This window comes from Brienomyrus brachyistius, chromosome 4, assembly GCF_023856365.1.
Source record: "Brienomyrus brachyistius isolate T26 chromosome 4, BBRACH_0.4, whole genome shotgun sequence".
Lineage (NCBI taxonomy): Eukaryota > Metazoa > Chordata > Actinopteri > Osteoglossiformes > Mormyridae > Brienomyrus > Brienomyrus brachyistius.
In genome coordinates this window covers 3,499,845-3,523,865 of record NC_064536.1, presented here as the reverse complement: position 1 = coordinate 3,523,865, position 24,021 = coordinate 3,499,845, and the positions used below count along the sequence as shown (strand labels likewise).

General features: G+C 41.3%; 3 protein-coding genes across 31 annotated transcripts in view; 1 reads left to right on the top strand and 2 right to left on the bottom strand.

The window, feature by feature from the left end:
* LOC125740606 (uncharacterized) overlaps positions 1-878 on the bottom strand; it is a 210,773-nt gene extending 209,895 nt beyond the window's left edge. Inside the window, exon 1 of the mRNA XM_049011979.1 lies at positions 417-878. The gene's annotated coding sequence lies outside the window, so the exon portion shown is untranslated. The remainder of the gene's footprint in view (positions 1-416) is intronic.
* LOC125740601 (NACHT, LRR and PYD domains-containing protein 12-like) overlaps positions 1-24,021 on the top strand; it is a 121,745-nt gene that overhangs the window by 9,291 nt on the left and 88,433 nt on the right. The window contains exon 1 of one of the 2 annotated variants that reach the window (XM_049011955.1): positions 8,060-8,114. The exons of the other annotated variant lie outside the window; for it this stretch is intronic. Coding sequence (XP_048867912.1) covers positions 8,074-8,114 — 41 coding nt within the window. The 5' untranslated portion in view covers positions 8,060-8,073. Of the gene's footprint in view, positions 1-8,059; positions 8,115-24,021 lie in introns of those variants that run through there. 2 annotated transcript variants of the gene reach the window in all.
* The window catches only part of LOC125740607 (zinc finger BED domain-containing protein 5), a 190,898-nt gene that overhangs the window by 130,815 nt on the left and 36,062 nt on the right, over positions 1-24,021 (bottom strand). For 4 of the 28 annotated variants that reach the window (XR_007397706.1, XR_007397701.1, XR_007397707.1 and 1 more), the window contains one exon: positions 16,086-16,423. The exons of 22 other annotated variants lie outside the window; for them this stretch is intronic. The gene's annotated coding sequence lies outside the window, so the exon portion shown is untranslated. Of the gene's footprint in view, positions 1-14,581; positions 15,530-16,085; positions 16,424-24,021 lie in introns of those variants that run through there. 2 more of the 28 variants (XR_007397699.1, XR_007397694.1) reach the window with 2 other exon arrangements.

Sequence of the window (24,021 nt, the reverse complement as noted above, 5' to 3'; positions counted from 1 at the left end):
AGCATTAAGAGGAGGGATGTTGGACCGGCTGCTGAGGAGAACTGGCCATGTGGACAGTATGGAGCTGGATCTCCTCATGTGAGCGGCGGAGAAAAGGGACTCTGAACCACTCTGAACCACTCTGAAGGACTCTGAACCACTCTGAAGGACTCTGACTGCTGTCCATCATGGACAATGTCAGCCACCCTCTATACAACAAAGTATCTATCTATATAAACTATTTAGCAATTTGTCTCAGATTTTACTATAAATCTTTTTATCTATTGAAAATGCATGTCATTCATTACTGGATCCAACTGCAGTAACATTTCAAGTATTTCCACATATCAAATCGCTGTCTTGTAAAATCGAGATCGAATCATATCATGGCAAAGCTTACGATTTACACGCCTAATATAAATGTATAGGCTTCTTACCTGTTTGTTCAGGGCTGTGGTTTGTTGGTCCTCCCAGATTTCAGTTGGTATGCTGGGTGTCTCAGTGGGTTAGGATTCTCTGGTTAGAATTTGGAGGTCGCGGATTCAATTCTTGTAGAGTGACTTCACTGCTAAGCTCAACTGTATGATATTTTGGATGAAAACATCCATAAAATAAAGTATGTGTAAACAGAAAAAGGTTGTAAAAAATTAAGAAGTACAGGAAAACAAAAAAACAGAGACAGTAATTTACCTTTGCCAATTACTTGTTTTATGAGAAATTATTACCATTTCACGCTACTGGATGTTGAGTCAAACTTTGAGCTTCAGACTAAAGTGACTGAAACTGCTGGTTTGGGGTTTTTATCGGTGTGTCATGATGATGTTCACTCACTCCCCACCTCCTGCTCCTCCTTTTCTCCTGCTACTTCTCCTTTTGGTTTGTAGTTCTGAAGAATACATAATGTTGTCAATAATCCCATATTGAAACAGAATAATCCCCACAGATTTTCCCAGCAGATCTGCAGCACTGTCTGAGGGGATCATTCTGTAATCTCTATCATTTTAGCCTTTCTCTGGTTCAGATGGTGACATTGGTCACTCTCCCAGGTCCTTCCATTCCTGTGTATCTTTGGGTCTTTGGAACCTCATTACTGATACACACGTTTCCACTTGCTGTAGACTACCAAGGCTAAAGACTCTTGCTGTCTTAACTCACTTTCCTCAGAGTTTCCATGACAAACTAGGGTAGCTGGACACAAAGCCTGTGAAAGCATCTGCTCTTTGGCTTTTTGCCCAGGATGAATAGAAATGACTTATAATTTCTTCACTGATGATTACAGTAGGTAAACAACTAAACGAAGAAGCAGCCCAACCTAAAAAAACAAAACTCTAATAACTCAGAAACTATTTTAATTAAATTAATCTAGGGTAAGCTGGAAAAAAACAGTGGTTTCAAGCAGGTTCTGATCACACAGTTAAGAACATTCCGGACCTCAAATCCATTTCATTAAATGCCAAGGGCATTCTTAGTGTTTTATTGATTTGATGATTTGAATAGTCATCTCACGAGCTTCTTGTCCATCTCAGATCCCTGGTAAATCTTTCTGTGTACCCTGGTAAAACGAAGAGGATGGGAGCGATGAGTGTAAATACAAAGGACTCATCAATGACTTTGCAGAGAGGTGCCAGCAAAATTTAATTCAGCTCATTGCCAGGAAGACTAAGGAGTTGATGGTGGAGTTTTGCAGGCCAGTGCATCCAAAAGCCAGCTTTCATTGCACCATGAGAATGAAATGTGATGTCAGATATCAAATATACATATTCTCTCACTTGCCCTTTAAATACAAAGCTCTGTCATCATATGCACATGTACAGTTTTTAACCTTAAGATTATTTCCTATATTAGAACTTCTGTATTTCTATTCTATTTTAGTTATTGTAACTTTTTAGTTTATTGTAAAATTTTTAACTCTTGATTTATTCTTAATTCTAATTTTGATTTGCAGTCTACGGGTCATTCAGGGTAGATTTCACTACATGTTGTACTTGTGTAACTATGTATGCAACAAATAAAATATCTTGTATCTTGTAAAAAATGCTAATTACCCAGATTTACTGTAATGAATGTTGCTGTAATAATTTAGTACTAATGTTACTTTTAGTTATAGATTTGTTTAAAGTGAGTTATAGGATAGGTGACAATTTAATGAAAAAGAATTATGCATTTGACTTGTGAGCATCTTTTATGGAGTCGTATATGGGTTAGAGTTAGGGTTAGGGTTAGGGTTAGGGTTAGAGTTAAGGTTAGGGTTAGAGTTAGGCGGACACTTTAAGGTAAATTGTCAAAACACGAACCTGATTAAAAATAACATAGAATGCAGCTACTGTATGTCATCAAGAAGGAAGACTTTTCTACATTCTGCTAATTTGCAAGCCAAAGCTAAATACTAATGGACCAGACAGTGGTCACAGTGGGGTAATTTGAATTGTGCATCATGGTTGATTTATTTATTTTTTTAAGCCCGTGAGTCAGGGTAGCCTTTGTTTTGAGGGAGCATTTGGGCTTCGTTGATACTTTGTCTGTATGTTGTGCCACTAACTACGTATTCAGCATTAAACACCAGGAATCTTTATATGCTACATTAGAAGCCAACAGTCATCAATGCCACAGTGGCACCGTGTATCATGCTATACAGTTAAGGTCAGAATTATTAGCCCCCCTAATGAAATCACACAAAACCCTTAATATTTCCATGGAAATGATTTTAACAAAAACTGTAGATACTTGTATTGCTTCCAAAAGAACAAAGAGAAAACTCTATTCTTATATTTTGTTTGGTTTCTTATGGTTATGTCTGGCCCTAAGATGGAAAACCCTCTAATCATGGGTTTGAGGTTGGCCAGAGTTGTTTAAGTATTATCAGTTTTTCCTGTGTTCGTTATTGTGTGTTTGTCTTTGATTTTTGCACTTTTCACTTTCCCTTCTGTGCCTGGATTTCTGTTTGCAGAACCTTATGTTCCTAATGGTCCCCAGTAGTATTACTCCTCAGTGTTTGTGAGGTTGCCGGGTTCCTGCTCTTTGTTAATTGTAAGTTACTGTGAACAAATTGCTGTTCATTATGGACAATGTCAGTCACCCTCTGCACAGCACATTCAGAGAAATATCTATCTATCTATCTAAAGCATCTAGCGATTTCTCTCGGAGTTTTATGTAGATGGCGCATCCGGGCTTGGCAAATTTAACCGTGGGGATGCCCCCCCTCGATAATTTGAATCATGGATGGGGGGGGGGGGTGTGGAAATTCTGTCCCATATTTCTTCAGGATGGCTGAGCCCCCTTAAATCTCCCCTGCGTAGACCAGCGTGATGGTATAGTCTTGATGGTAAACCCAGCACGGGTGGCAGCCTTTTGCAGACAGCTTACTTTGCCAAGAGCAAGTTGAGGGAGGCATAAAGACAAGTTCCTCACAGGAACCAATGAAGTATCGGTTACACAGGTCTGCAAAAAAACAATATTTTTTCAGGTGCCAAGGTTTTTTTAATAGATTTAGGGTATTTTGAGGGTGCTGAATTCAAAAATCAAATTTCTTTTGCTGACTTGATTCAAGTTTTTGAGATAATGGACCTCCATGATAATAATGCATTCCCCAAAGTGAAGTCCTAAAACATGCTGAGGCTAATTGGACTTGCTAAATTGCCCGTACGTATGAATGTGTGCGTGACTGGTGTGTGAGTGTGCCCTGCGATGGGCTGGACCCCCATCCTGGGTTGTTCCCTGCCTCGTGCCCATTGCTTCCGGGACAGGCTCCGGACCCCCCGCGACCCAGTAGGATAAGCGGTTTGGAAAATGGATGGATGGATGGATGTATGTTCCCTTTTTTATTTGTTTTTATTTTCCCAATAAACAGTAAGAAGAACTTGAGAAATTTACAAACGAGAGGCCATTCGGCCCATCATGCTCGCTTTGGGAGAACCTAACTAATAGCTCGGAGTTGTTAAAATCTCACCGAGCTCTGATTTTAGTTTGGATTTTAGTTGCGCTATACTAACAGGAAGACTATTCCATACTCTAGGTACACAATCAAGAACAACCAAAGCAAAATCTGGCAGAGATGACTTCCTGCAAGATTATGGCTTTGTGTGTCCAACTTAGGAGGTCAAGTCCAGTTTTCCTTAATGTCCTGTTATGTAAGGTTAGGATGGATAGATGTGGTACTTTTGTATCCTTTTAGACTAGAGTAGAAGCCAGATGACCTGCTCAGGTCCTTGTGAGGCTCCTTATGGAAAATCCCGAATGATTTCAGCTTATAGCAAAGACTGCTAGATGTTTTCAGTCTCTTATTTAAGGTGAACCGGGAAAATTACTATTGAAGTTCAGTTTTGATTTGAAACAATGTTCATATTTCAACTTACACTCCGAGGTCGGGGTGGAGATGGGTGCAGCGTGATTAATCTCACTGTTATTAGGGAGCTTTGTGGAGCTTGGTGGAGCAACCAGGGAGGAACAAAGAGTCAGCTGAGCTCATTCACACTCATGCAAAATAATTACAGGCTGGAAAAACCAGTGATTCCATACAGGTCCTGATCAACACACAGTTATGAAACTCAAATCAGGTCTGATCAGGTCAGGTCAGCTTGGTGAGCGAGTCACACAGCAAGACAAGGAGGACCAGGACTGTAACGACTTGGACCTTCGTCCTCTTGCACAGGTGCTGGGAGCCACACACCTCTTTGTAGTGACCTCATGACCCCCCCCCCCCCCCCCCATGCCCTCCCATCCCTCTGTTGACTTCATAGGAAGAGTCACCAGAGACATGAATGTTGTTACCCAGGTAAGTGAATCTCTGGATGAGGTCGACCAGCGTGATGGTATAGTCTTGATGGTAAACCCAGCACGGGTGGCAGCCTTTTGCAGACAGCTTACTTTGCCAAGAGCAAGTTGAGGGAGGCATAAAGACAAGTTCCTCACAGGAACCAATGAAGTATCGGTTACACAGGTCTGCAAAAAAACAATATTTTTTCAGGTGCCAAGGTTTTTTTAATAGATTTAGGGTATTTTGAGGGTGCTGAATTCAAAAATCAAATTTCTTTTGCTGACTTGATTCAAGTTTTTGAGATAATGGACCTCCATGATAATAATGCATTCCCCAAAGTGAAGTCCTAAAACATGCTGAGGCTAATTGGACTTGCTAAATTTCCCGTACGTATGAATGTGTGCGTGACTGGTGTGTGAGTGTGCCCTGTGATGGGCTGGACCCCCATCCTGGGTTGTTCCCTGCCTCGTGCCCATTGCTTCCGGGACAGGCTCCGGACCCCCCGCGACCCAGTAGGATAAGCGGTTTGGAAAATGGATGGATGGATGGATGTATGTTCCCTTTTTTATTTGTTTTTATTTTCCCAATAAACAGTAAGAAGAACTTGAGAAATTTACAAACGAGAGGCCATTCGGCCCATCATGCTCGCTTTGGGAGAACCTAACTAATAGCTCAGAGTTGTTAAAATCTCACCGAGCTCTGATTTTAGTTTGGATTTTAGTTGCGCTATACTAACAGGAAGACTATTCCATACTCTAGGTACACAATCAAGAACAACCAAAGCAAAATCTGGCAGAGATGACTTCCTGCAAGATTATGGCTTTGTGTGTCCAACTTAGGAGGTCAAGTCCAGTTTTCCTTAATGTCCTGTTATGTAAGGTTAGGATGGATAGATGTGGTACTTTTGTATCCTTTTAGACTAGAGTAGAAGCCAGATGACCTGCTCAGGTCCTTGTGAGGCTCCTTATGGAAAATCCCAAATGATTTCAGCTTATAGCAAAGACTACTAGATGTTTTCAGTCTCTTATTTAAGGTGAACCGGGAAAATTACTATTGAAGTTCAGTTTTGATTTGAAACAATGTTCATATTTCAACTTACACTCCGAGGTCGGGGTGGAGATGGGTGCAGCGTGATTAATCTCACTGTTATTAGGGAGCTTTGTGGAGCTTGGTGGAGCAACCAGGGAGGAACAAAGAGTCAGCTGAGCTCATTCACACTCATGCAAAATAATTACAGGCTGGAAAAACCAGTGATTCCATACAGGTCCTGATCAACACACAGTTATGAAACTCAAATCAGGTCTGATCAGGTCAGGTCAGCTTGGTGAGCGAGTCACACAGCAAGACAAGGAGGACCAGGACTGTAACGACTTGGACCTTCGTCCTCTTGCACAGGTGCTGGGAGCCACACACCTCTTTGTAGTGACCTCATGACCCCCCCCCCCCCCCCCCCATGCCCTCCCATCCATCTGTTGACTTCATAGGAAGAGTCACCAGAGACATGAATGTTGTTACCCAGGTAAGTGAATCTCTGGATGAGGTCGACCAGCGTGATGGTATAGTCTTGATGGTAAACCCAGCACGGGTGGCAGCCTTTCGCAGACAGCTGACTCTACCAAGAGCAAGTTGAGGGAGGCATAAAGACAAGTTCCTCACAGGAATCAATGAAGTATCGGTTACACAGGTCTGCAAAAAAATATATTTTTTCAGGTGCCAAGGTTTTTTTTTTAATAGATTTAGGGTATTTTTATGGGTGCTGAATTCAAAAATCAAATTACTTTTCCTGAATTGATTCAAGTTTTTGAGATAATGGACATCCAGGATTATAATGCATTCATTCCCCCAATGCGACTTGTGCGTGATAACAAATACAATAGCTTCTGCTCTGTCTATTGACTCTTTAACAGTGACTTAGGTAATGAAATGAATGATGAAGCGCTGAAGGAGAGTCTGAAAATAAAATTAGAGTTAAGTTCACATGTGCGTGTTTGCATGTTCATTTATTGCTGTTGTTACTGTGGTGATAAATAATTACCCAGATCAGGTCGGCCAGGTCCTTTCAAAGGAAGGGCATCATGGGAAAACCTGTCTGGTATTTAGCCAGAAATGCTTGAGATGCTTGTGATTGAATCATGAAAAAATGTAGTTTGGCCAGAAGAAGGGGATCCATTCGGGCTTCACAAATGCAGTCAAAAGAAGATGTCCCTGGGTTTTTCCACTTAATTTGACTTCACCAGGTCCACATATTTCACAATAGAGGGCCAATTGGGTCCTTGCTTTCAGTACCATATAGGTACTCATATGTGTGTGACTGCAATGGATGAGGGCATGACAGTTAGTTGGTATATTCTTCTTGTGGGAGAAAAATATCTAACAAATGGAAAGGATGTGTCCTGTTTTTCTGTTACCCTTGATAGCCCTTCTTAGAACAACTAGTACCACTTTTTTTACTCAAAGATTACTCTAAAAATGGCCATAGACTGCCATCTCAAGGTGGGGGACATCACTTGGGCCCCCCCCTAAGGCCCAGGTCCCCTAGGCTCAGACCCTGTGGGCCCAAACTGTAATCTACCCATAGACCAATATATCATCCATCACTACATATTGTTTGTTGATATTTCATTGGGACAATATTTAATGCTAAATAACAGAGTGAAATATAGTATTCAAGAATCGTAAAAGAAAACTGCGATCTCAATTCTAAGTGAAGAAAAAAAAACATGTAAGGAGGTAAGGAGAGAGAAGCTGTTTCTGAAATGAGCCCTTCTGAGGAGGGTAAGGATAGAGGAGCTGTTTCTGAAATGAACCCTTCTGAGGAGGGTAAGGATAGAGGAGCAGTTTCTGAAATGAGCCCTTCTGCGGAGGGTAAGGAGAGAGGAGCTGTTTCAGAAATGAGCCCTTCTGCGGAGGGTAAGGATAGAGGAGCAGTTTCTGAAATGAGTCCTTCTGGGGAGGGTAAGGAGAGAGGAGCTGTTTCTGAAATGAGCCCTTCTGAGGAGGGTAAGGAGAGAAGAGCTGTTTCTGAAATGAGCCCTTCTGAGGAGGGTAAGGAGAGAGGAGCTGTTTCTGAAATGAGCCCTTCTGAGGAGGGTAAGGAGAAAGGAGCTGTTTCTGAAATGAGCCCTTCTGAGGAGGGTAAGGAGAGAGGAGCTGTTTCTGAAATGAGCCCTTCTGCGGAGGGTAAGGATAGAGGAGCTGTTTCTGAAATGAGCCCTTCTGAGGAGGGTAAGGAGAGAAGAGCTGTTTCTGAAATGAGTCCTTCTGAGGAGGGTAAGGAGAGAGGAGCTGTTTCTGAAATGAGTCCTTCTGAGGAGGGTAAGGAGAAAGGAGCTGTTTCTGAAATGAGTCCTTCTGAGGAGGGTAAAACAAAGAGAGCCGAGAGGTAAGACAGAACCTGTGTGTGTTTGCACTTTTTTTTTACAAGTAGACATATAAAAATCTTCCAGAATTTTCAAAAAAGTGAGTCATTACTGAGTATTGATTTTAACTTAAAATTGTTCCTCAAGACTTAAGTGATTTAGAGCTGGGAGACGGACGTGATTTATGTTAATCATTCCTTAAATTTAATTTCCATCAAAAATCTGTATTTAATTGTAATCCCAGAATTATTAGCCCCCCTCATGAAATCACACAAAACCCTTAACATTTCCATGGAAATGACCTTAACAAATACTGTAGATACTTGTATTGCTTCCAAAAAAACAAAGACAAAACTCTATTGTTGTATTTTGTTTGGTTTCTTATGGTTATGTCTGGCCCTAAGATGGAAAACCCTCTAATCATGGGTTTGAGGTTGGCCAGAGTTGTTTAAGTATTATCAGTTTTTCCTGTGTTCGTTATTGTGTGTTTGTCTTTGATTTTTGTCCTCGCTTTCACTTTCCCTTCTGTGCCTGGATTTCTGTTTGCGGAGCTTTATGTTCCTAATGGTCCCCAGTAGTATTACTCCGCAGTGTTTGTTAGGTTGCTGTGTTCCAGCTCTTTGTTAATTGTAAGTTACTGTGAACAAATTGCTGTTCATTATGGACAATGTCAGTCACCCTCTGCACAGCACATTCAGAGAAATATCTATCTATCTATCTATCTATCTATCTATCTATCTATCTATCTATCCATCTATCTATCTAAAGCATCTAGCGATTTCTCTTGGAGTTTTATGTAGATGTCGCATCCGGGCTTGGCAAATTTTACCGTGGGGATGCCCCCCCTCGATAATTTGAATCATGGATGGGGGGGGGTGTGTGGAAATTCTGTCCCATATTTCTTAAGAATGGCTGAACCCCACTAAATCTCCCCTGCATAGACCAGCGTGATGGTATAGTCTTGATGGTAAACCCAGCACGGGTGGCAGCCTTTCGCAGACAGCTGACTCTACCAAGAGCAAGTTGAGGGAGGCATAAAGACAAGTTCCTTACAGGAATCAATGAAGTATCGGTTACACAGGTCTGCAAAAAAATATATTTTTTCAGGTGCCAAGGTTTTTTTTTAATAGATTTAGGGTATTTTTATGGGTGCTGAATTCAAAAATCAAATTACTTTTCCTGAATTGATTCAAGTTTTTGAGATAATGGACATCCAGGATTATAATGCATTCATTCCCCCAAAGTGACTTGTGTGTGATAACAAATACAATAGCTTCTGCTCTGTCTATTGACTCTTTAACAGTGACTTAGGTAATGAAATGAATGATGAAGCTTTGAAGGAGAGTCTGAAAATAAAATCAGAGTTAAGTTCACATGTGCGTGTTTGCATGTTCATTTATTGCTGTTGTTATTGTGGTGTTGAATATTTACCCAGATCAGGTCTGCCAGGTCCTTCCAAAGGAAGGGCATCATGGGAACACCTGTCTGGTATTTAGCCAGAAATGGTTGAGATGCTTGTGATTGAACCATGAAAAAATGTAGTTTGGCCAGAAGAAGGGGATCCATTCGGGCTTCACAAATGCAGTCAAAAGAAGATGTCCCTGGGTTTTTCCACTTAATTTGACTTCACCATGTCCTCCTTAGTTCCCGGTACAGACAGGAGTTGCCCCCAAGTAAGACAATGTGATTGATCTCCTTCGCTGCACCATCAGCATTGGAGTACCAAGTCCAACGTCTTGACTTAGGATGTTGGAACCCGGATGCAGTAACCTGCAGCCCCTGACCTTTCGCAAAGTCAAGGAACATGGAACCTCTGTCACCCTGATCTCCAGACCCATGGGGACCGACACAATCCTCAAAGCCAGCCCTGTCAGTGCCGGTGGTCGCACTGAAGTCACCCACGACCAGAGGAGTGTCACCTCATGGTCAGCCATCAACCACCGAGTAAAGTTGCGAATAAAACATCTCCCTCAACAAGACGACGTTTCTCTCGTTTGTTATAAGGTGATGTGGTTTGTTCTCTGGTATCTTGATTGTGGCTTTTATAATGACTGACTGGCAGTGACTACTGCTGGTGAATATGTCCTTTTTTATTAAGTTCAGCCTTGGAGTGCTGGCTGCTCTAATTTGTGTGTGAGTCCTGAGCGTATTTATCCTTTATTCTCTTTCCATCTATAGAGCTGTGAACGTGATGCTGGTGTTCTGGGGGTGTCTGGTGGGGCCTTTCCTGCACCGCATGGAGTGACTAAGGTGTGAGTCAATAAACACTCGCCCTACGTTATGGTTTGCTGTGTGACTCTGTGTGTTAGTGATATATCACCCTGATACTTGAGCTCTTGGTGTGTTTACTGTGCTGAATTTCCTTTCCCCTCTTCCCCCAGGTAGCCACTCTCATTGGCTTACATACTGGCTTAGGTTTGCATCTAGAACTGGACTGCCAGTACTCTGGGTTTTGTAGCTGAACTGTCCCGTCCTGGCTTACGATCTGTGATTTTAGCCGTGTTTTGATATTTTGTTAACTGGCTATTTGTATTCTTTTTAAAGACTTTATTTGGGTTAATAAATATTACTCAGTTACTGGCATATGAGTCTCTGTGTCGTTTATGCGACGTCGCTGTGTCTGAGGGAATCCTGAGGGTAGCAGTAATCATACATCTTAAGGGGCAGCAGGACCTTAGTCTGGACTCCTACCTACACTTAGTGACCAACCACTCCAAGGTTACAAGCTCACAAAGCTTTAACCAGTGGAATATTGTTTTATAGAAATTCTAAAGATTCAGGAGTGTATTGTCTTGGGCATAGTAAACAGTCAATTACACTGTACAATGAAAAGCTGCACAAATAAAAAATGATATAATACGTAAAAGGTAGTAACATAAAGATCATTTAATGTGTTGGTTTTATTAATGAGGTGTTGGTGCAACCAGAGATTTCAGTAATATTTCATTAATGTGACTTGACGCATTTTCACGTACAATTTGCGGACTCTTAGAGTTCCTCCCTTCAGTTTTTAGCAACTAGAGCTGGGGAGCAACAAAGCAGCTGATGTCTAGTGTAATGAAAGAGGTTCTCGTTTCACGTAGACAGTTTGTCGGTTTATTGGATTGTACTCTGGGACAACAGATTAAAATTATAATCCAAGAATCACAGCTGAAATTCAGGAAAAAGTGAGTGCAGAGCGATATGTACAGGATACCAAATCCAAATAATATTAACCAGTAGGACCAGAAGACAGGTGGGATTCTAGTAACCAGTCGTAGTCAAAAAGAACTTTGAGATAAAGAAGAACCCAGGAGCCCACTCACCACGCAGTGCATCACCTCAGGGATGAGATCCTGGTGCAGCCATGCAGTGGGTTCCGAATGGACCAGTGTGAGCTTTTTCTGGTAGCTGGAGTGCCAGTCCTACCCCCAGCCCACAAACTTCCCTGTAAGTTTATTACCTTTTTACTTTTTCCCACCATCAGAAAGTTCTTTGTGCTTCTTTTAGCTATTTCATGGAGTGTCAAATCACAACAAGAAGTATATGTCTAAGACCCATCCACAGTAAATGGCCTGAACATTTCCTCAATGTCAGTTTTACACACCTGAACATCGGAACTACCACACAAACTGTCCTAGCAGTGCACGTCACACCTGCACTTAATGTTTCCCATTATTTTGAAGCTCACTTGATGTCATCCTCCGATTCATGAGAAACTGTCAGATAAGTTGGCAGTAATCTCTGGCATCAGAATGTCGCTTCTGGCTGCTTTCTGGTCGTTCCCAGTGTCTCCTGCTTCACCTTGTTCTTGTTTACTGCTGCCTTAGACATTTTGAACCTGGAAGCAACCTGCTGCTCAGCGTAGCCTTCTGCCAGCAGAATCATTATTAAACCAGGATTTTCAAATGCAGATTCGTTTAAATACATGGAGTGGTCTCTTATTCTTTCTGTTGCTGTATGTTCTCCAGCAGCGGAGGTTGGGATTTGTGGCCCCCTGCTGGGCACAGACAGTCACTACACCAAATATTAAATGAGCGCTTTCCTTATTTAGGAGATCATTATTCAGGCAGCGTGTTATTGCTCAGCAGCAGGCTAGTTACAGTCTTCTGACTCTTAGTTTCTGAAACTTACCTGCTCGATGGGGGCAGTGACTTTTTGAGTCGGGGCGCACAAACAACATGGCTGCCTGTTAAGATGTCGTATACGTAGACTTCACATTTTGCTGTACTGGCTTACAGAGAATCACCCCCCCGGGCCCTTTCCTGGGTCCCTGAGATGAGGGGGACGGGGTGCTATAGAGAACATTAATTACATAAAAACACAGGACAGACATATTTTAATAGTGAGTATGAGACATGATCGTGGACTTATAGAAACAGTTCTTTCTGTAATGAGCATGAAACAGCCGTCTAACAGCCTGCCCCTTACTTCTCCAGGTGGCGCTTCACCTGCCGCCCACCGTCTGGAACATTAGCGACGTCGAGCTGCCGTCGTTCCTCGCTAACGGAGAATACGAAGCCCAGATTACCGTCTCCAGCGGCACCCAGGAAATCGCCTGCCTCCGCACCAGCTTTCATCTTAAACTGCAGTGATACGTCACCTTTTCCAGTTAATTAATATCTCTACATACTCTCCAGGTTCAAATCTTCAGGGCGTGTTGCTTTTAGCGATGGCCCGTTGGATGTGATCTGATTATTAAACGCAACATTAATGGTTCAAAAATAAAATCTAGATGGACTTTCATCATAAGGTATACTATTCCATACATTGTAGTACTCATCTGACTGGATATTATGGTGTTGGAATCAGCACAACGTGAACTGAGTCACTGAAGACAAATTGACATTGGGTGATGAAGTGTGCGGGGGGCACAGGAGGTGTAGTGGCTCACTTAGGCTTCGCACTGGTTGTAATGTCACTTACTCTTATTTTTTGACTTTATAATTTATATTTAATTTCATTTTCTGCCAATAGTCGGCGCTGTTCGGTAACTTATTTAGGTACATTAATTTGCAGTGATTAAGATGGATTCCTGCACAGTGCATTTGCTGGCAAAACCCCATTCAAGTATGAAATATTAGAATTTGTCACTATCAAGTGTTAAGCTGTTTGCTTGGCCAGGCCCCTGTGAAACACATTGAAATTGACAGGAATCTGGAATTCATTTGAAAAAGAGGAAACACGAAAAGAAATAAGTCAGATTGTTGGGTGAGGACCAGGGTGTGTGTGTTTGTGTGTGCTGTCACGAAGAGAAGAAACAGAACTGAATGAATATACTTTATTTGTCCCCGATTCCCCCACCCACACACACACACACACTTTGTACATCCCAGGTAAACATGAAGCGTCCATAACCACGATCCTAAACAGTAAGGCAGGAGTTATAATACCAGGGACAGCAGGTTACTTACATCTACGTTTATATTTCACAGACGGTGTCCCCAGAGTGATAGTACAGTTATATACACACAACAGGCATAGCGTGTATAAAAGTGCATCCCTACTCCACATGGTACACAAGGCATAAAAATATCCCAACAACAAGGTGCTACATATTTGCAGCTTTAAAAATTTAATTTCCCAACAAATTAACAGACACAGTAGCTTATAATGAAAAAGCGACAGATCAGGTCAAATTCTGATTTTAAGTTAGAATTTTTAGCTATGAAACATTACAATACTAAGAATTAGCATATTAATCATAAACATCCTATTTATGAATCCATTATGTATCCATTAAACCCAAAACCCCATGCTGGATAAGCAGTTGGTAGGTGGTTGAATGTTTTGATGTATAGCTCAAAAGCAGTAATACATTCATGTTACAGATATAATGTACGATACATTGTATTACACCCTGGTGTCCTTCATGTCTTTCATTTATTAGTTTCTGTCCATCCGTCTCCAGAAGCCTGTAATCTCCTTATGTTCATGGTGATCCAGGAACTGTAAGGTGAACATCAGGCAGGAGATATTCCAGGTAGGACGCCAGTCTGGTGCAGGACACCATCTCTCTCTTACACCATCTCTCTCTTACACCATCTCTCACTTACACCGTCTCTCACTTACACCATCTCTCATATACACCATCTCTCACATACACCATCTCTCATTTACACCGTCTCTCACTTACACCATCTTTCTTACACCATTTCTCATATACACCGTCTCACATACACCATCTCTCTCTCACATACACCATCTCTCACTTACACCGTCTCTCACTTACACCATCTTTCTTACACCATCTCTCTTATACACCGCCTCACATACACCATCTCTCACTTACACCATTTCTCACTCACACCATCTCTCACTTACATGCATTAAGAGCAGCTTAGAGTTGCTGTACTTAGCTGAAGCTTTTCATCCTATTTTTTTTGTGTTTAACATACAGGTACAATAATGAAATTAAGATTTTTTTCTGTAATTCCTCATCATTAGTGATGCATGAAAAGTTCTAGAATGTGGGCAGAATCATTGATGAAAGGTAGTCACTGCTTAGCACCTTTCTGTAAGCAGGCACTATAAGGTGCAGCCTATGGTACCATACTAACAGCATTAATTCAATGCAGAAATATACACCAGCCTTAAGACATCATCTTTGGAGGAGCCCTTTGCTGCGGAAAGAGTGTCCTTCAGATATCCCAGTCTTTCTAATGGAGGTTCGCACAAGTGATTTTTTTTTCATCATATTGTTTCATTTCTTGAAATATACCGACAGTCACCTTGTCAATATGGTAGCAAAAATCTGAAATTTTGTTTCTGGGGGGGAATGATTTGGTTAAATTTTAGTATTCAAGACAATTGATTTTTCCACAGAGTAATCTTTTATAATAACAAGTTTTCCTCATCAATATATATTTCTTGTAGCAGCTGAGAATCAATGGTGAATTTTAAGTTGGCCCAGTGACCGAATTAAATCATCAACATTCATTTCTGTAAAAATCAGAAACAAAAATTTTTCTTGTTTTTCAATTTTATAGATTTGTGTCAACTGAGCAGGGATGAAGTAGGCCAATTGCATGGACCTGTCCGCAGATTCATGAAATTTATATTCGTTCATCAATTTCTTCTTTATTTGTCCTGAGGTGCTGAAGATTCCACCAATAACTTTGGTTCCTGAATAACTGGGCGTTATTTCTTGTAACATGTTCTGGAGATTCTCTTGGGTTCCTTCCAGATGACATACACTTACAAAAGTGTGAAACATGCCAAAGACTCTGCAGTGCAAAATCACACAATCTTCCTTATAAGCAGTGAATAAAATGTGTATGTCCCCTCGTCTCTTTGTCACCAGAATGGCAGCGTTACTGTGATCTGACCAGAGCACAGTCCAATTCGTTTTTCCTTCTTCTTCTTTAATTTTATTAATATACTTTTCATGTTCAGCCTCCCCCTTTGTTAAGAGAATAATGTCAGGGCATAATTCTGTAAGGTTCTCATCTCCTGGCAGGTCATCCACTGTGGAAGAAAAAATCTTAAGTTCTCGGGTTTGATTTTTCAAATCAAGGATGAGTGAAACAGACCAATGATTAGATATTTCGCAATCATTGATTCTGCAGTCTTCGACCAGGTTCCTTTTGTCAGCATTAATGAAGAAGTAGTCTGACCTGCTGTAATGCAGTTCACCGGTTCTTTGCTGCGTATATTTATGAGTGTACTGTTTATTTTCATCCATTCTTCTTGTATTTGTAGGAGGGTTCTTGTCTCTCCAGGCATCTATAAGGTCATGTTTACCCATGAATGACAGCAGCTCCTTCCTTATTTTCTCATGACTAGGATTGTCAGATTCACTCGTTCTGTCATTCTTTTCATCAAGTGCAGTGTTGAAGTCCCCCCCAACCACTAGAATATCAGAGTACAGCGGCTTTATTTTTTCAGACAGTTCCCTGAGTAGTTGTCTTTCGTCACTGTGGTGATACACACTTACAAAAGTGCAAAATGTTCCTGATATATAGCAACTCACAATCACATAACGGCCATTATCATCAACTACGTCCTCTAAAAGGTTGAAGTCTGAAAGCCTTTGATTGTTCACCAGAATTGCAGCTCCTTTCGAATTGGACTCATAGCATGTGAAGAATATTGTCCAATCCTTCATAATATTTCCCAAAACAACCCTATCTTGCTTTCCTTTCCCAATGTGAGTCTCTGTTACGAAAACAACATCAACCTCACTGATTATAAGTTTAAGTTCATCCCAATTTGTTTTCAGTCCACTAACGTTGACAGTGAGAATGTGAAGAGGTCCTTCTCGCTCTGTAGTTCTGCGGCCCACTTCTCCTGTCGGTGCTGCTGCCATTGGCACTTGGTGGAACTGAAGACTGTATTCACACTAATATCAGATCTGCAAACATAAAACCCGTCATGCCTTGGGCTGTACTGCACATTTCACTTGTCTTGTCCCATTTTGAAGTACATTTGCCATGTATCTTTTTTATTATTATGCAACAAGATATCTGTGTGTGTGTGTGTCTGTGTGAAAAAAAAAAATTGCACTTTCCCAACAGAGTATTCAGATAGACGGTATTCATAGCCTGGGTCTTTATTTAGCTAGTATCTGAAGAATTCATTGTGGAGTTGGAGTCTTACTTATGTAAGTCGCTCTGGCTAAGGGCGTCTGCCAAATGCTGTAAATGTAAATGTATGTGTGTGTGTGTGTGTGTGTGTGTGTGTGTTTTGGTAGAGTTTGCGCTATGTTTGTGCTGCTCTGATACTGAGGGATGGACAGGGTAGTGAGCCTGTGTTCCTTATTACTGTTGGGCTGTATTGCTAGATTCCACTGTCATGTGCAGTGGTCTGATGTCCTGACTGAACTGCACTCGTGTATCTGGAATTTATCGAGTGTGTGGCGTTCGGTCCAGTGCTGTAACTGTCCCGGAGACTGAGTGGGTGCCATATGGTGGGACTTTTAAAGGATTAAGGAAACAAAAGGAATTGCTCCTTTGTATCCGGTTGTAGGTTGTGTTTACTAGTAATAAGCTATGGAGTAATCGGTAACATTGCGGCAGCCAAAATTCGGAGTTTATTACAATAATATGAAACCATGACAATATGCCAAAATGCTGCCAAAAAATGTGTAGAAAAAATCTCCCACACAAAGCAATTTAGCGATTCACCTTAGCAGAGCGTACAGACCAATATATTACAGTACATTTTAAGCAGTTTAGTATGTTCCTATGTTTCCAGAGTGTAAGTACAGCCTAGCAGTCTGTTGTTGTCAGTGTTCTCGTCTATGCCGTGGTCTGCGGGGGTGTCAGCATTAAGAGGAGGGATGTTGGACCGGCTGCTGAGGAGAACTGGCCATGTGGACAGTATGGAGCTGGATCTCCTCATGTGAGCGGCGGAGAAAAGGGACTCTGAACCACTCTGAACCACTCTGAAGGACTCTGAACCACTCTGAAGGACTCTGACTGCTGTCCATCATGGACAATGTCAGCCACCCTCTATACAACAAAGTATCTATCTATATAAACTATTTAGCAATTTGTCTCAGATTTTACTATAAATCTTTTTATCTATTGAAAATGCATGTCATTCATTACTGGATCCAACTGCAGTAACATTTCAAGTATTTCCACATATCAAATCGCTGTCTTGTAAAATCGAGATCGAATCATATCATGGCAAAGCTTACGATTTACACGCCTAATATAAATGTATAGGCTTCTTACCTGTTTGTTCAGGGCTGTGGTTTGTTGGTCCTCCCAGATTTCAGTTGGTATGCTGGGTGTCTCAGTGGGTTAGGATTCTCTGGTTAGAATTTGGAGGTCGCGGATTCAATTCTTGTAGAGTGACTTCACTGCTAAGCTCAACTGTATGATATTTTGGATGAAAACATCCATAAAATAAAGTATGTGTAAACAGAAAAAGGTTGTAAAAAATTAAGAAGTACAGGAAAACAAAAAAACAGAGACAGTAATTTACCTTTGCCAATTACTTGTTTTATGAGAAATTATTACCATTTCACGCTACTGGATGTTGAGTCAAACTTTGAGCTTCAGACTAAAGTGACTGAAACTGCTGGTTTGGGGTTTTTATCGGTGTGTCATGATGATGTTCTCTCACTCCCCACCTCCTGCTCCTCCTTTTCTCCTGCTACTTCTCCTTTTGGTTTGTAGTTCTGAAGAATACATAATGTTGTCAATAATCCCATATTGAAACAGAATAATCCCCACAGATTTTCCCAGCAGATCTGCAGCACTGTCTGAGGGGATCATTCTGTAATCTCTATCATTTTAGCCTTTCTCTGGTTCAGATGGTGACATTGGTCACTCTCCCAGGTCCTTCCATTCCTGTGTATCTTTGGGTCTTTGGAACCTCATTACTGATACACACGTTTCCACTTGCTGTAGACTACCAAGGCTAAAGACTCTTGCTGTCTTAACTCACTTTCCTCAGAGTTTCCATGACAAACTAGGGTAGCTGGACACAAAGCCTGTGAAAGCATCTGCTCTTTGGCTTTTTGCCCAGGATGAATAGAAATGACTTATAATTTCTTCACTGATGATTACAGTAGGTAAACAACTAAACGAAGAAGCAGCCCAACCTAAAAAAACAAAACTCTAATAACTCAGAAACTATTTTAATTAAATTAATCTAGGGTAAGCTGGAAAAAAACAGTGGTTTCAAGCAGGTTCTGATCACACAGTTAAGAACATTCCGGACCTCAAATCCATTTCATTAAATGCCAAGGGCATTCTTAGTGTTTTATTGATTTGATGATTTGAATAGTCATCTCACGAGCTTCTTGTCCATCTCAGATCCCTGGTAAATCTTTCTGTGTACCCTGGTAAAACGAAGAGGATGGGAGCGATGAGTGTAAATACAAAGGACTCATCAATGACTTTGCAGAGAGGTGCCAGCAAAATTTAATTCAGCTCATTGCCAGGAAGACTAAGGAGTTGATGGTGGAGTTTTGCAGGCCAGTGCATCCAAAAGCCAGCTTTCATTGCACCATGAGAATGAAATGTGATGTCAGATATCAAATATACATATTCTCTCACTTGCCCTTTAAATACAAAGCTCTGTCATCATATGCACATGTACAGTTTTTAACCTTAAGATTATTTCCTATATTAGAACTTCTGTATTTCTATTCTATTTTAGTTATTGTAACTTTTTAGTTTATTGTAAAATTTTTAACTCTTGATTTATTCTTAATTCTAATTTTGATTTGCAGTCTACGGGTCATTCAGGGTAGATTTCACTACATGTTGTACTTGTGTAACTATGTATGCAACAAATAAAATATCTTGTATCTTGTAAAAAATGCTAATTACCCAGATTTACTGTAATGAATGTTGCTGTAATAATTTAGTACTAATGTTACTTTTAGTTATAGATTTGTTTAAAGTGAGTTATAGGATAGGTGACAATTTAATGAAAAAGAATTATGCATTTGACTTGTGAGCATCTTTTATGGAGTCGTATATGGGTTAGAGTTAGGGTTAGGGTTAGGGTTAGGGTTAGAGTTAAGGTTAGGGTTAGAGTTAGGCGGACACTTTAAGGTAAATTGTCAAAACACGAACCTGATTAAAAATAACATAGAATGCAGCTACTGTATGTCATCAAGAAGGAAGACTTTTCTACATTCTGCTAATTTGCAAGCCAAAGCTAAATACTAATGGACCAGACAGTGGTCACAGTGGGGTAATTTGAATTGTGCATCATGGTTGATTTATTTATTTTTTTAAGCCCGTGAGTCAGGGTAGCCTTTGTTTTGAGGGAGCATTTGGGCTTCGTTGATACTTTGTCTGTATGTTGTGCCACTAACTACGTATTCAGCATTAAACACCAGGAATCTTTATATGCTACATTAGAAGCCAACAGTCATCAATGCCACAGTGGCACCGTGTATCATGCTATACAGTTAAGGTCAGAATTATTAGCCCCCCTAATGAAATCACACAAAACCCTTAATATTTCCATGGAAATGATTTTAACAAAAACTGTAGATACTTGTATTGCTTCCAAAAGAACAAAGAGAAAACTCTATTCTTATATTTTGTTTGGTTTCTTATGGTTATGTCTGGCCCTAAGATGGAAAACCCTCTAATCATGGGTTTGAGGTTGGCCAGAGTTGTTTAAGTATTATCAGTTTTTCCTGTGTTCGTTATTGTGTGTTTGTCTTTGATTTTTGCACTTTTCACTTTCCCTTCTGTGCCTGGATTTCTGTTTGCAGAACCTTATGTTCCTAATGGTCCCCAGTAGTATTACTCCTCAGTGTTTGTGAGGTTGCCGGGTTCCTGCTCTTTGTTAATTGTAAGTTACTGTGAACAAATTGCTGTTCATTATGGACAATGTCAGTCACCCTCTGCACAGCACATTCAGAGAAATATCTATCTATCTATCTAAAGCATCTAGCGATTTCTCTCGGAGTTTTATGTAGATGGCGCATCCGGGCTTGGCAAATTTAACCGTGGGGATGCCCCCCCTCGATAATTTGAATCATGGATGGGGGGGGGGGGGGGTGTGGAAATTCTGTCCCATATTTCTTCAGGATGGCTGAGCCCCCTTAAATCTCCCCTGCGTAGACCAGCGTGATGGTATAGTCTTGATGGTAAACCCAGCACGGGTGGCAGCCTTTTGCAGACAGCTTACTTTGCCAAGAGCAAGTTGAGGGAGGCATAAAGACAAGTTCCTCACAGGAACCAATGAAGTATCGGTTACACAGGTCTGCAAAAAAACAATATTTTTTCAGGTGCCAAGGTTTTTTTAATAGATTTAGGGTATTTTGAGGGTGCTGAATTCAAAAATCAAATTTCTTTTGCTGACTTGATTCAAGTTTTTGAGATAATGGACCTCCATGATAATAATGCATTCCCCAAAGTGAAGTCCTAAAACATGCTGAGGCTAATTGGACTTGCTAAATTGCCCGTACGTATGAATGTGTGCGTGACTGGTGTGTGAGTGTGCCCTGCGATGGGCTGGACCCCCATCCTGGGTTGTTCCCTGCCTCGTGCCCATTGCTTCCGGGACAGGCTCCGGACCCCCCGCGACCCAGTAGGATAAGCGGTTTGGAAAATGGATGGATGGATGGATGTATGTTCCCTTTTTTATTTGTTTTTATTTTCCCAATAAACAGTAAGAAGAACTTGAGAAATTTACAAACGAGAGGCCATTCGGCCCATCATGCTCGCTTTGGGAGAACCTAACTAATAGCTCGGAGTTGTTAAAATCTCACCGAGCTCTGATTTTAGTTTGGATTTTAGTTGCGCTATACTAACAGGAAGACTATTCCATACTCTAGGTACACAATCAAGAACAACCAAAGCAAAATCTGGCAGAGATGACTTCCTGCAAGATTATGGCTTTGTGTGTCCAACTTAGGAGGTCAAGTCCAGTTTTCCTTAATGTCCTGTTATGTAAGGTTAGGATGGATAGATGTGGTACTTTTGTATCCTTTTAGACTAGAGTAGAAGCCAGATGACCTGCTCAGGTCCTTGTGAGGCTCCTTATGGAAAATCCCGAATGATTTCAGCTTATAGCAAAGACTGCTAGATGTTTTCAGTCTCTTATTTAAGGTGAACCGGGAAAATTACTATTGAAGTTCAGTTTTGATTTGAAACAATGTTCATATTTCAACTTACACTCCGAGGTCGGGGTGGAGATGGGTGCAGCGTGATTAATCTCACTGTTATTAGGGAGCTTTGTGGAGCTTGGTGGAGCAACCAGGGAGGAACAAAGAGTCAGCTGAGCTCATTCACACTCATGCAAAATAATTACAGGCTGGAAAAACCAGTGATTCCATACAGGTCCTGATCAACACACAGTTATGAAACTCAAATCAGGTCTGATCAGGTCAGGTCAGCTTGGTGAGCGAGTCACACAGCAAGACAAGGAGGACCAGGACTGTAACGACTTGGACCTTCGTCCTCTTGCACAGGTGCTGGGAGCCACACACCTCTTTGTAGTGACCTCATGACCCCCCCCCCCCCCCATGCCCTCCCATCCCTCTGTTGACTTCATAGGAAGAGTCACCAGAGACATGAATGTTGTTACCCAGGTAAGTGAATCTCTGGATGAGGTCGACCAGCGTGATGGTATAGTCTTGATGGTAAACCCAGCACGGGTGGCAGCCTTTTGCAGACAGCTTACTTTGCCAAGAGCAAGTTGAGGGAGGCATAAAGACAAGTTCCTCACAGGAACCAATGAAGTATCGGTTACACAGGTCTGCAAAAAAACAATATTTTTTCAGGTGCCAAGGTTTTTTTAATAGATTTAGGGTATTTTGAGGGTGCTGAATTCAAAAATCAAATTTCTTTTGCTGACTTGATTCAAGTTTTTGAGATAATGGACCTCCATGATAATAATGCATTCCCCAAAGTGAAGTCCTAAAACATGCTGAGGCTAATTGGACTTGCTAAATTTCCCGTACGTATGAATGTGTGCGTGACTGGTGTGTGAGTGTGCCCTGTGATGGGCTGGACCCCCATCCTGGGTTGTTCCCTGCCTCGTGCCCATTGCTTCCGGGACAGGCTCCGGACCCCCCGCGACCCAGTAGGATAAGCGGTTTGGAAAATGGATGGATGGATGGATGTATGTTCCCTTTTTTATTTGTTTTTATTTTCCCAATAAACAGTAAGAAGAACTTGAGAAATTTACAAACGAGAGGCCATTCGGCCCATCATGCTCGCTTTGGGAGAACCTAACTAATAGCTCAGAGTTGTTAAAATCTCACCGAGCTCTGATTTTAGTTTGGATTTTAGTTGCGCTATACTAACAGGAAGACTATTCCATACTCTAGGTACACAATCAAGAACAACCAAAGCAAAATCTGGCAGAGATGACTTCCTGCAAGATTATGGCTTTGTGTGTCCAACTTAGGAGGTCAAGTCCAGTTTTCCTTAATGTCCTGTTATGTAAGGTTAGGATGGATAGATGTGGTACTTTTGTATCCTTTTAGACTAGAGTAGAAGCCAGATGACCTGCTCAGGTCCTTGTGAGGCTCCTTATGGAAAATTCCGAATGATTTCAGCTTATAGCAAAGACTGCTAGATGTTTTCAGTCTCTTATTTAAGGTGAACCGGGAAAATTACTATTGAAGTTCAGTTTTGATTTGAAACAATGTTCATATTTCAACTTACACTCCGAGGTCGGGGTGGAGATGGGTGCAGCGTGATTAATCTCACTGTTATTAGGGAGCTTTGTGGAGCTTGGTGGAGCAACCAGGGAGGAACAAAGAGTCAGCTGAGCTCATTCACACTCATGCAAAATAATTACAGGCTGGAAAAACCAGTGATTCCATACAGGTCCTGATCAACACACAGTTATGAAACTCAAATCAGGTCTGATCAGGTCAGGTCAGCTTGGTGAGCGAGTCACACAGCAAGACAAGGAGGACCAGGACTGTAACGACTTGGACCTTCGTCCTCTTGCACAGGTGCTGGGAGCCACACACCTCTTTGTAGTGACCTCATGACCCCCCCCCCCCCCCCCATGCCCTCCCATCCATCTGTTGACTTCATAGGAAGAGTCACCAGAGACATGAATGTTGTTACCCAGGTAAGTGAATCTCTGGATGAGGTCGACCAGCGTGATGGTATAGTCTTGATGGTAAACCCAGCACGGGTGGCAGCCTTTCGCAGACAGCTGACTCTACCAAGAGCAAGTTGAGGGAGGCATAAAGACAAGTTCCTCACAGGAATCAATGAAGTATCGGTTACACAGGTCTGCAAAAAAATATATTTTTTCAGGTGCCAAGGTTTTTTTTTTAATAGATTTAGGGTATTTTTATGGGTGCTGAATTCAAAAATCAAATTACTTTTCCTGAATTGATTCAAGTTTTTGAGATAATGGACATCCAGGATTATAATGCATTCATTCCCCCAATGCGACTTGTGCGTGATAACAAATACAATAGCTTCTGCTCTGTCTATTGACTCTTTAACAGTGACTTAGGTAATGAAATGAATGATGAAGCGCTGAAGGAGAGTCTGAAAA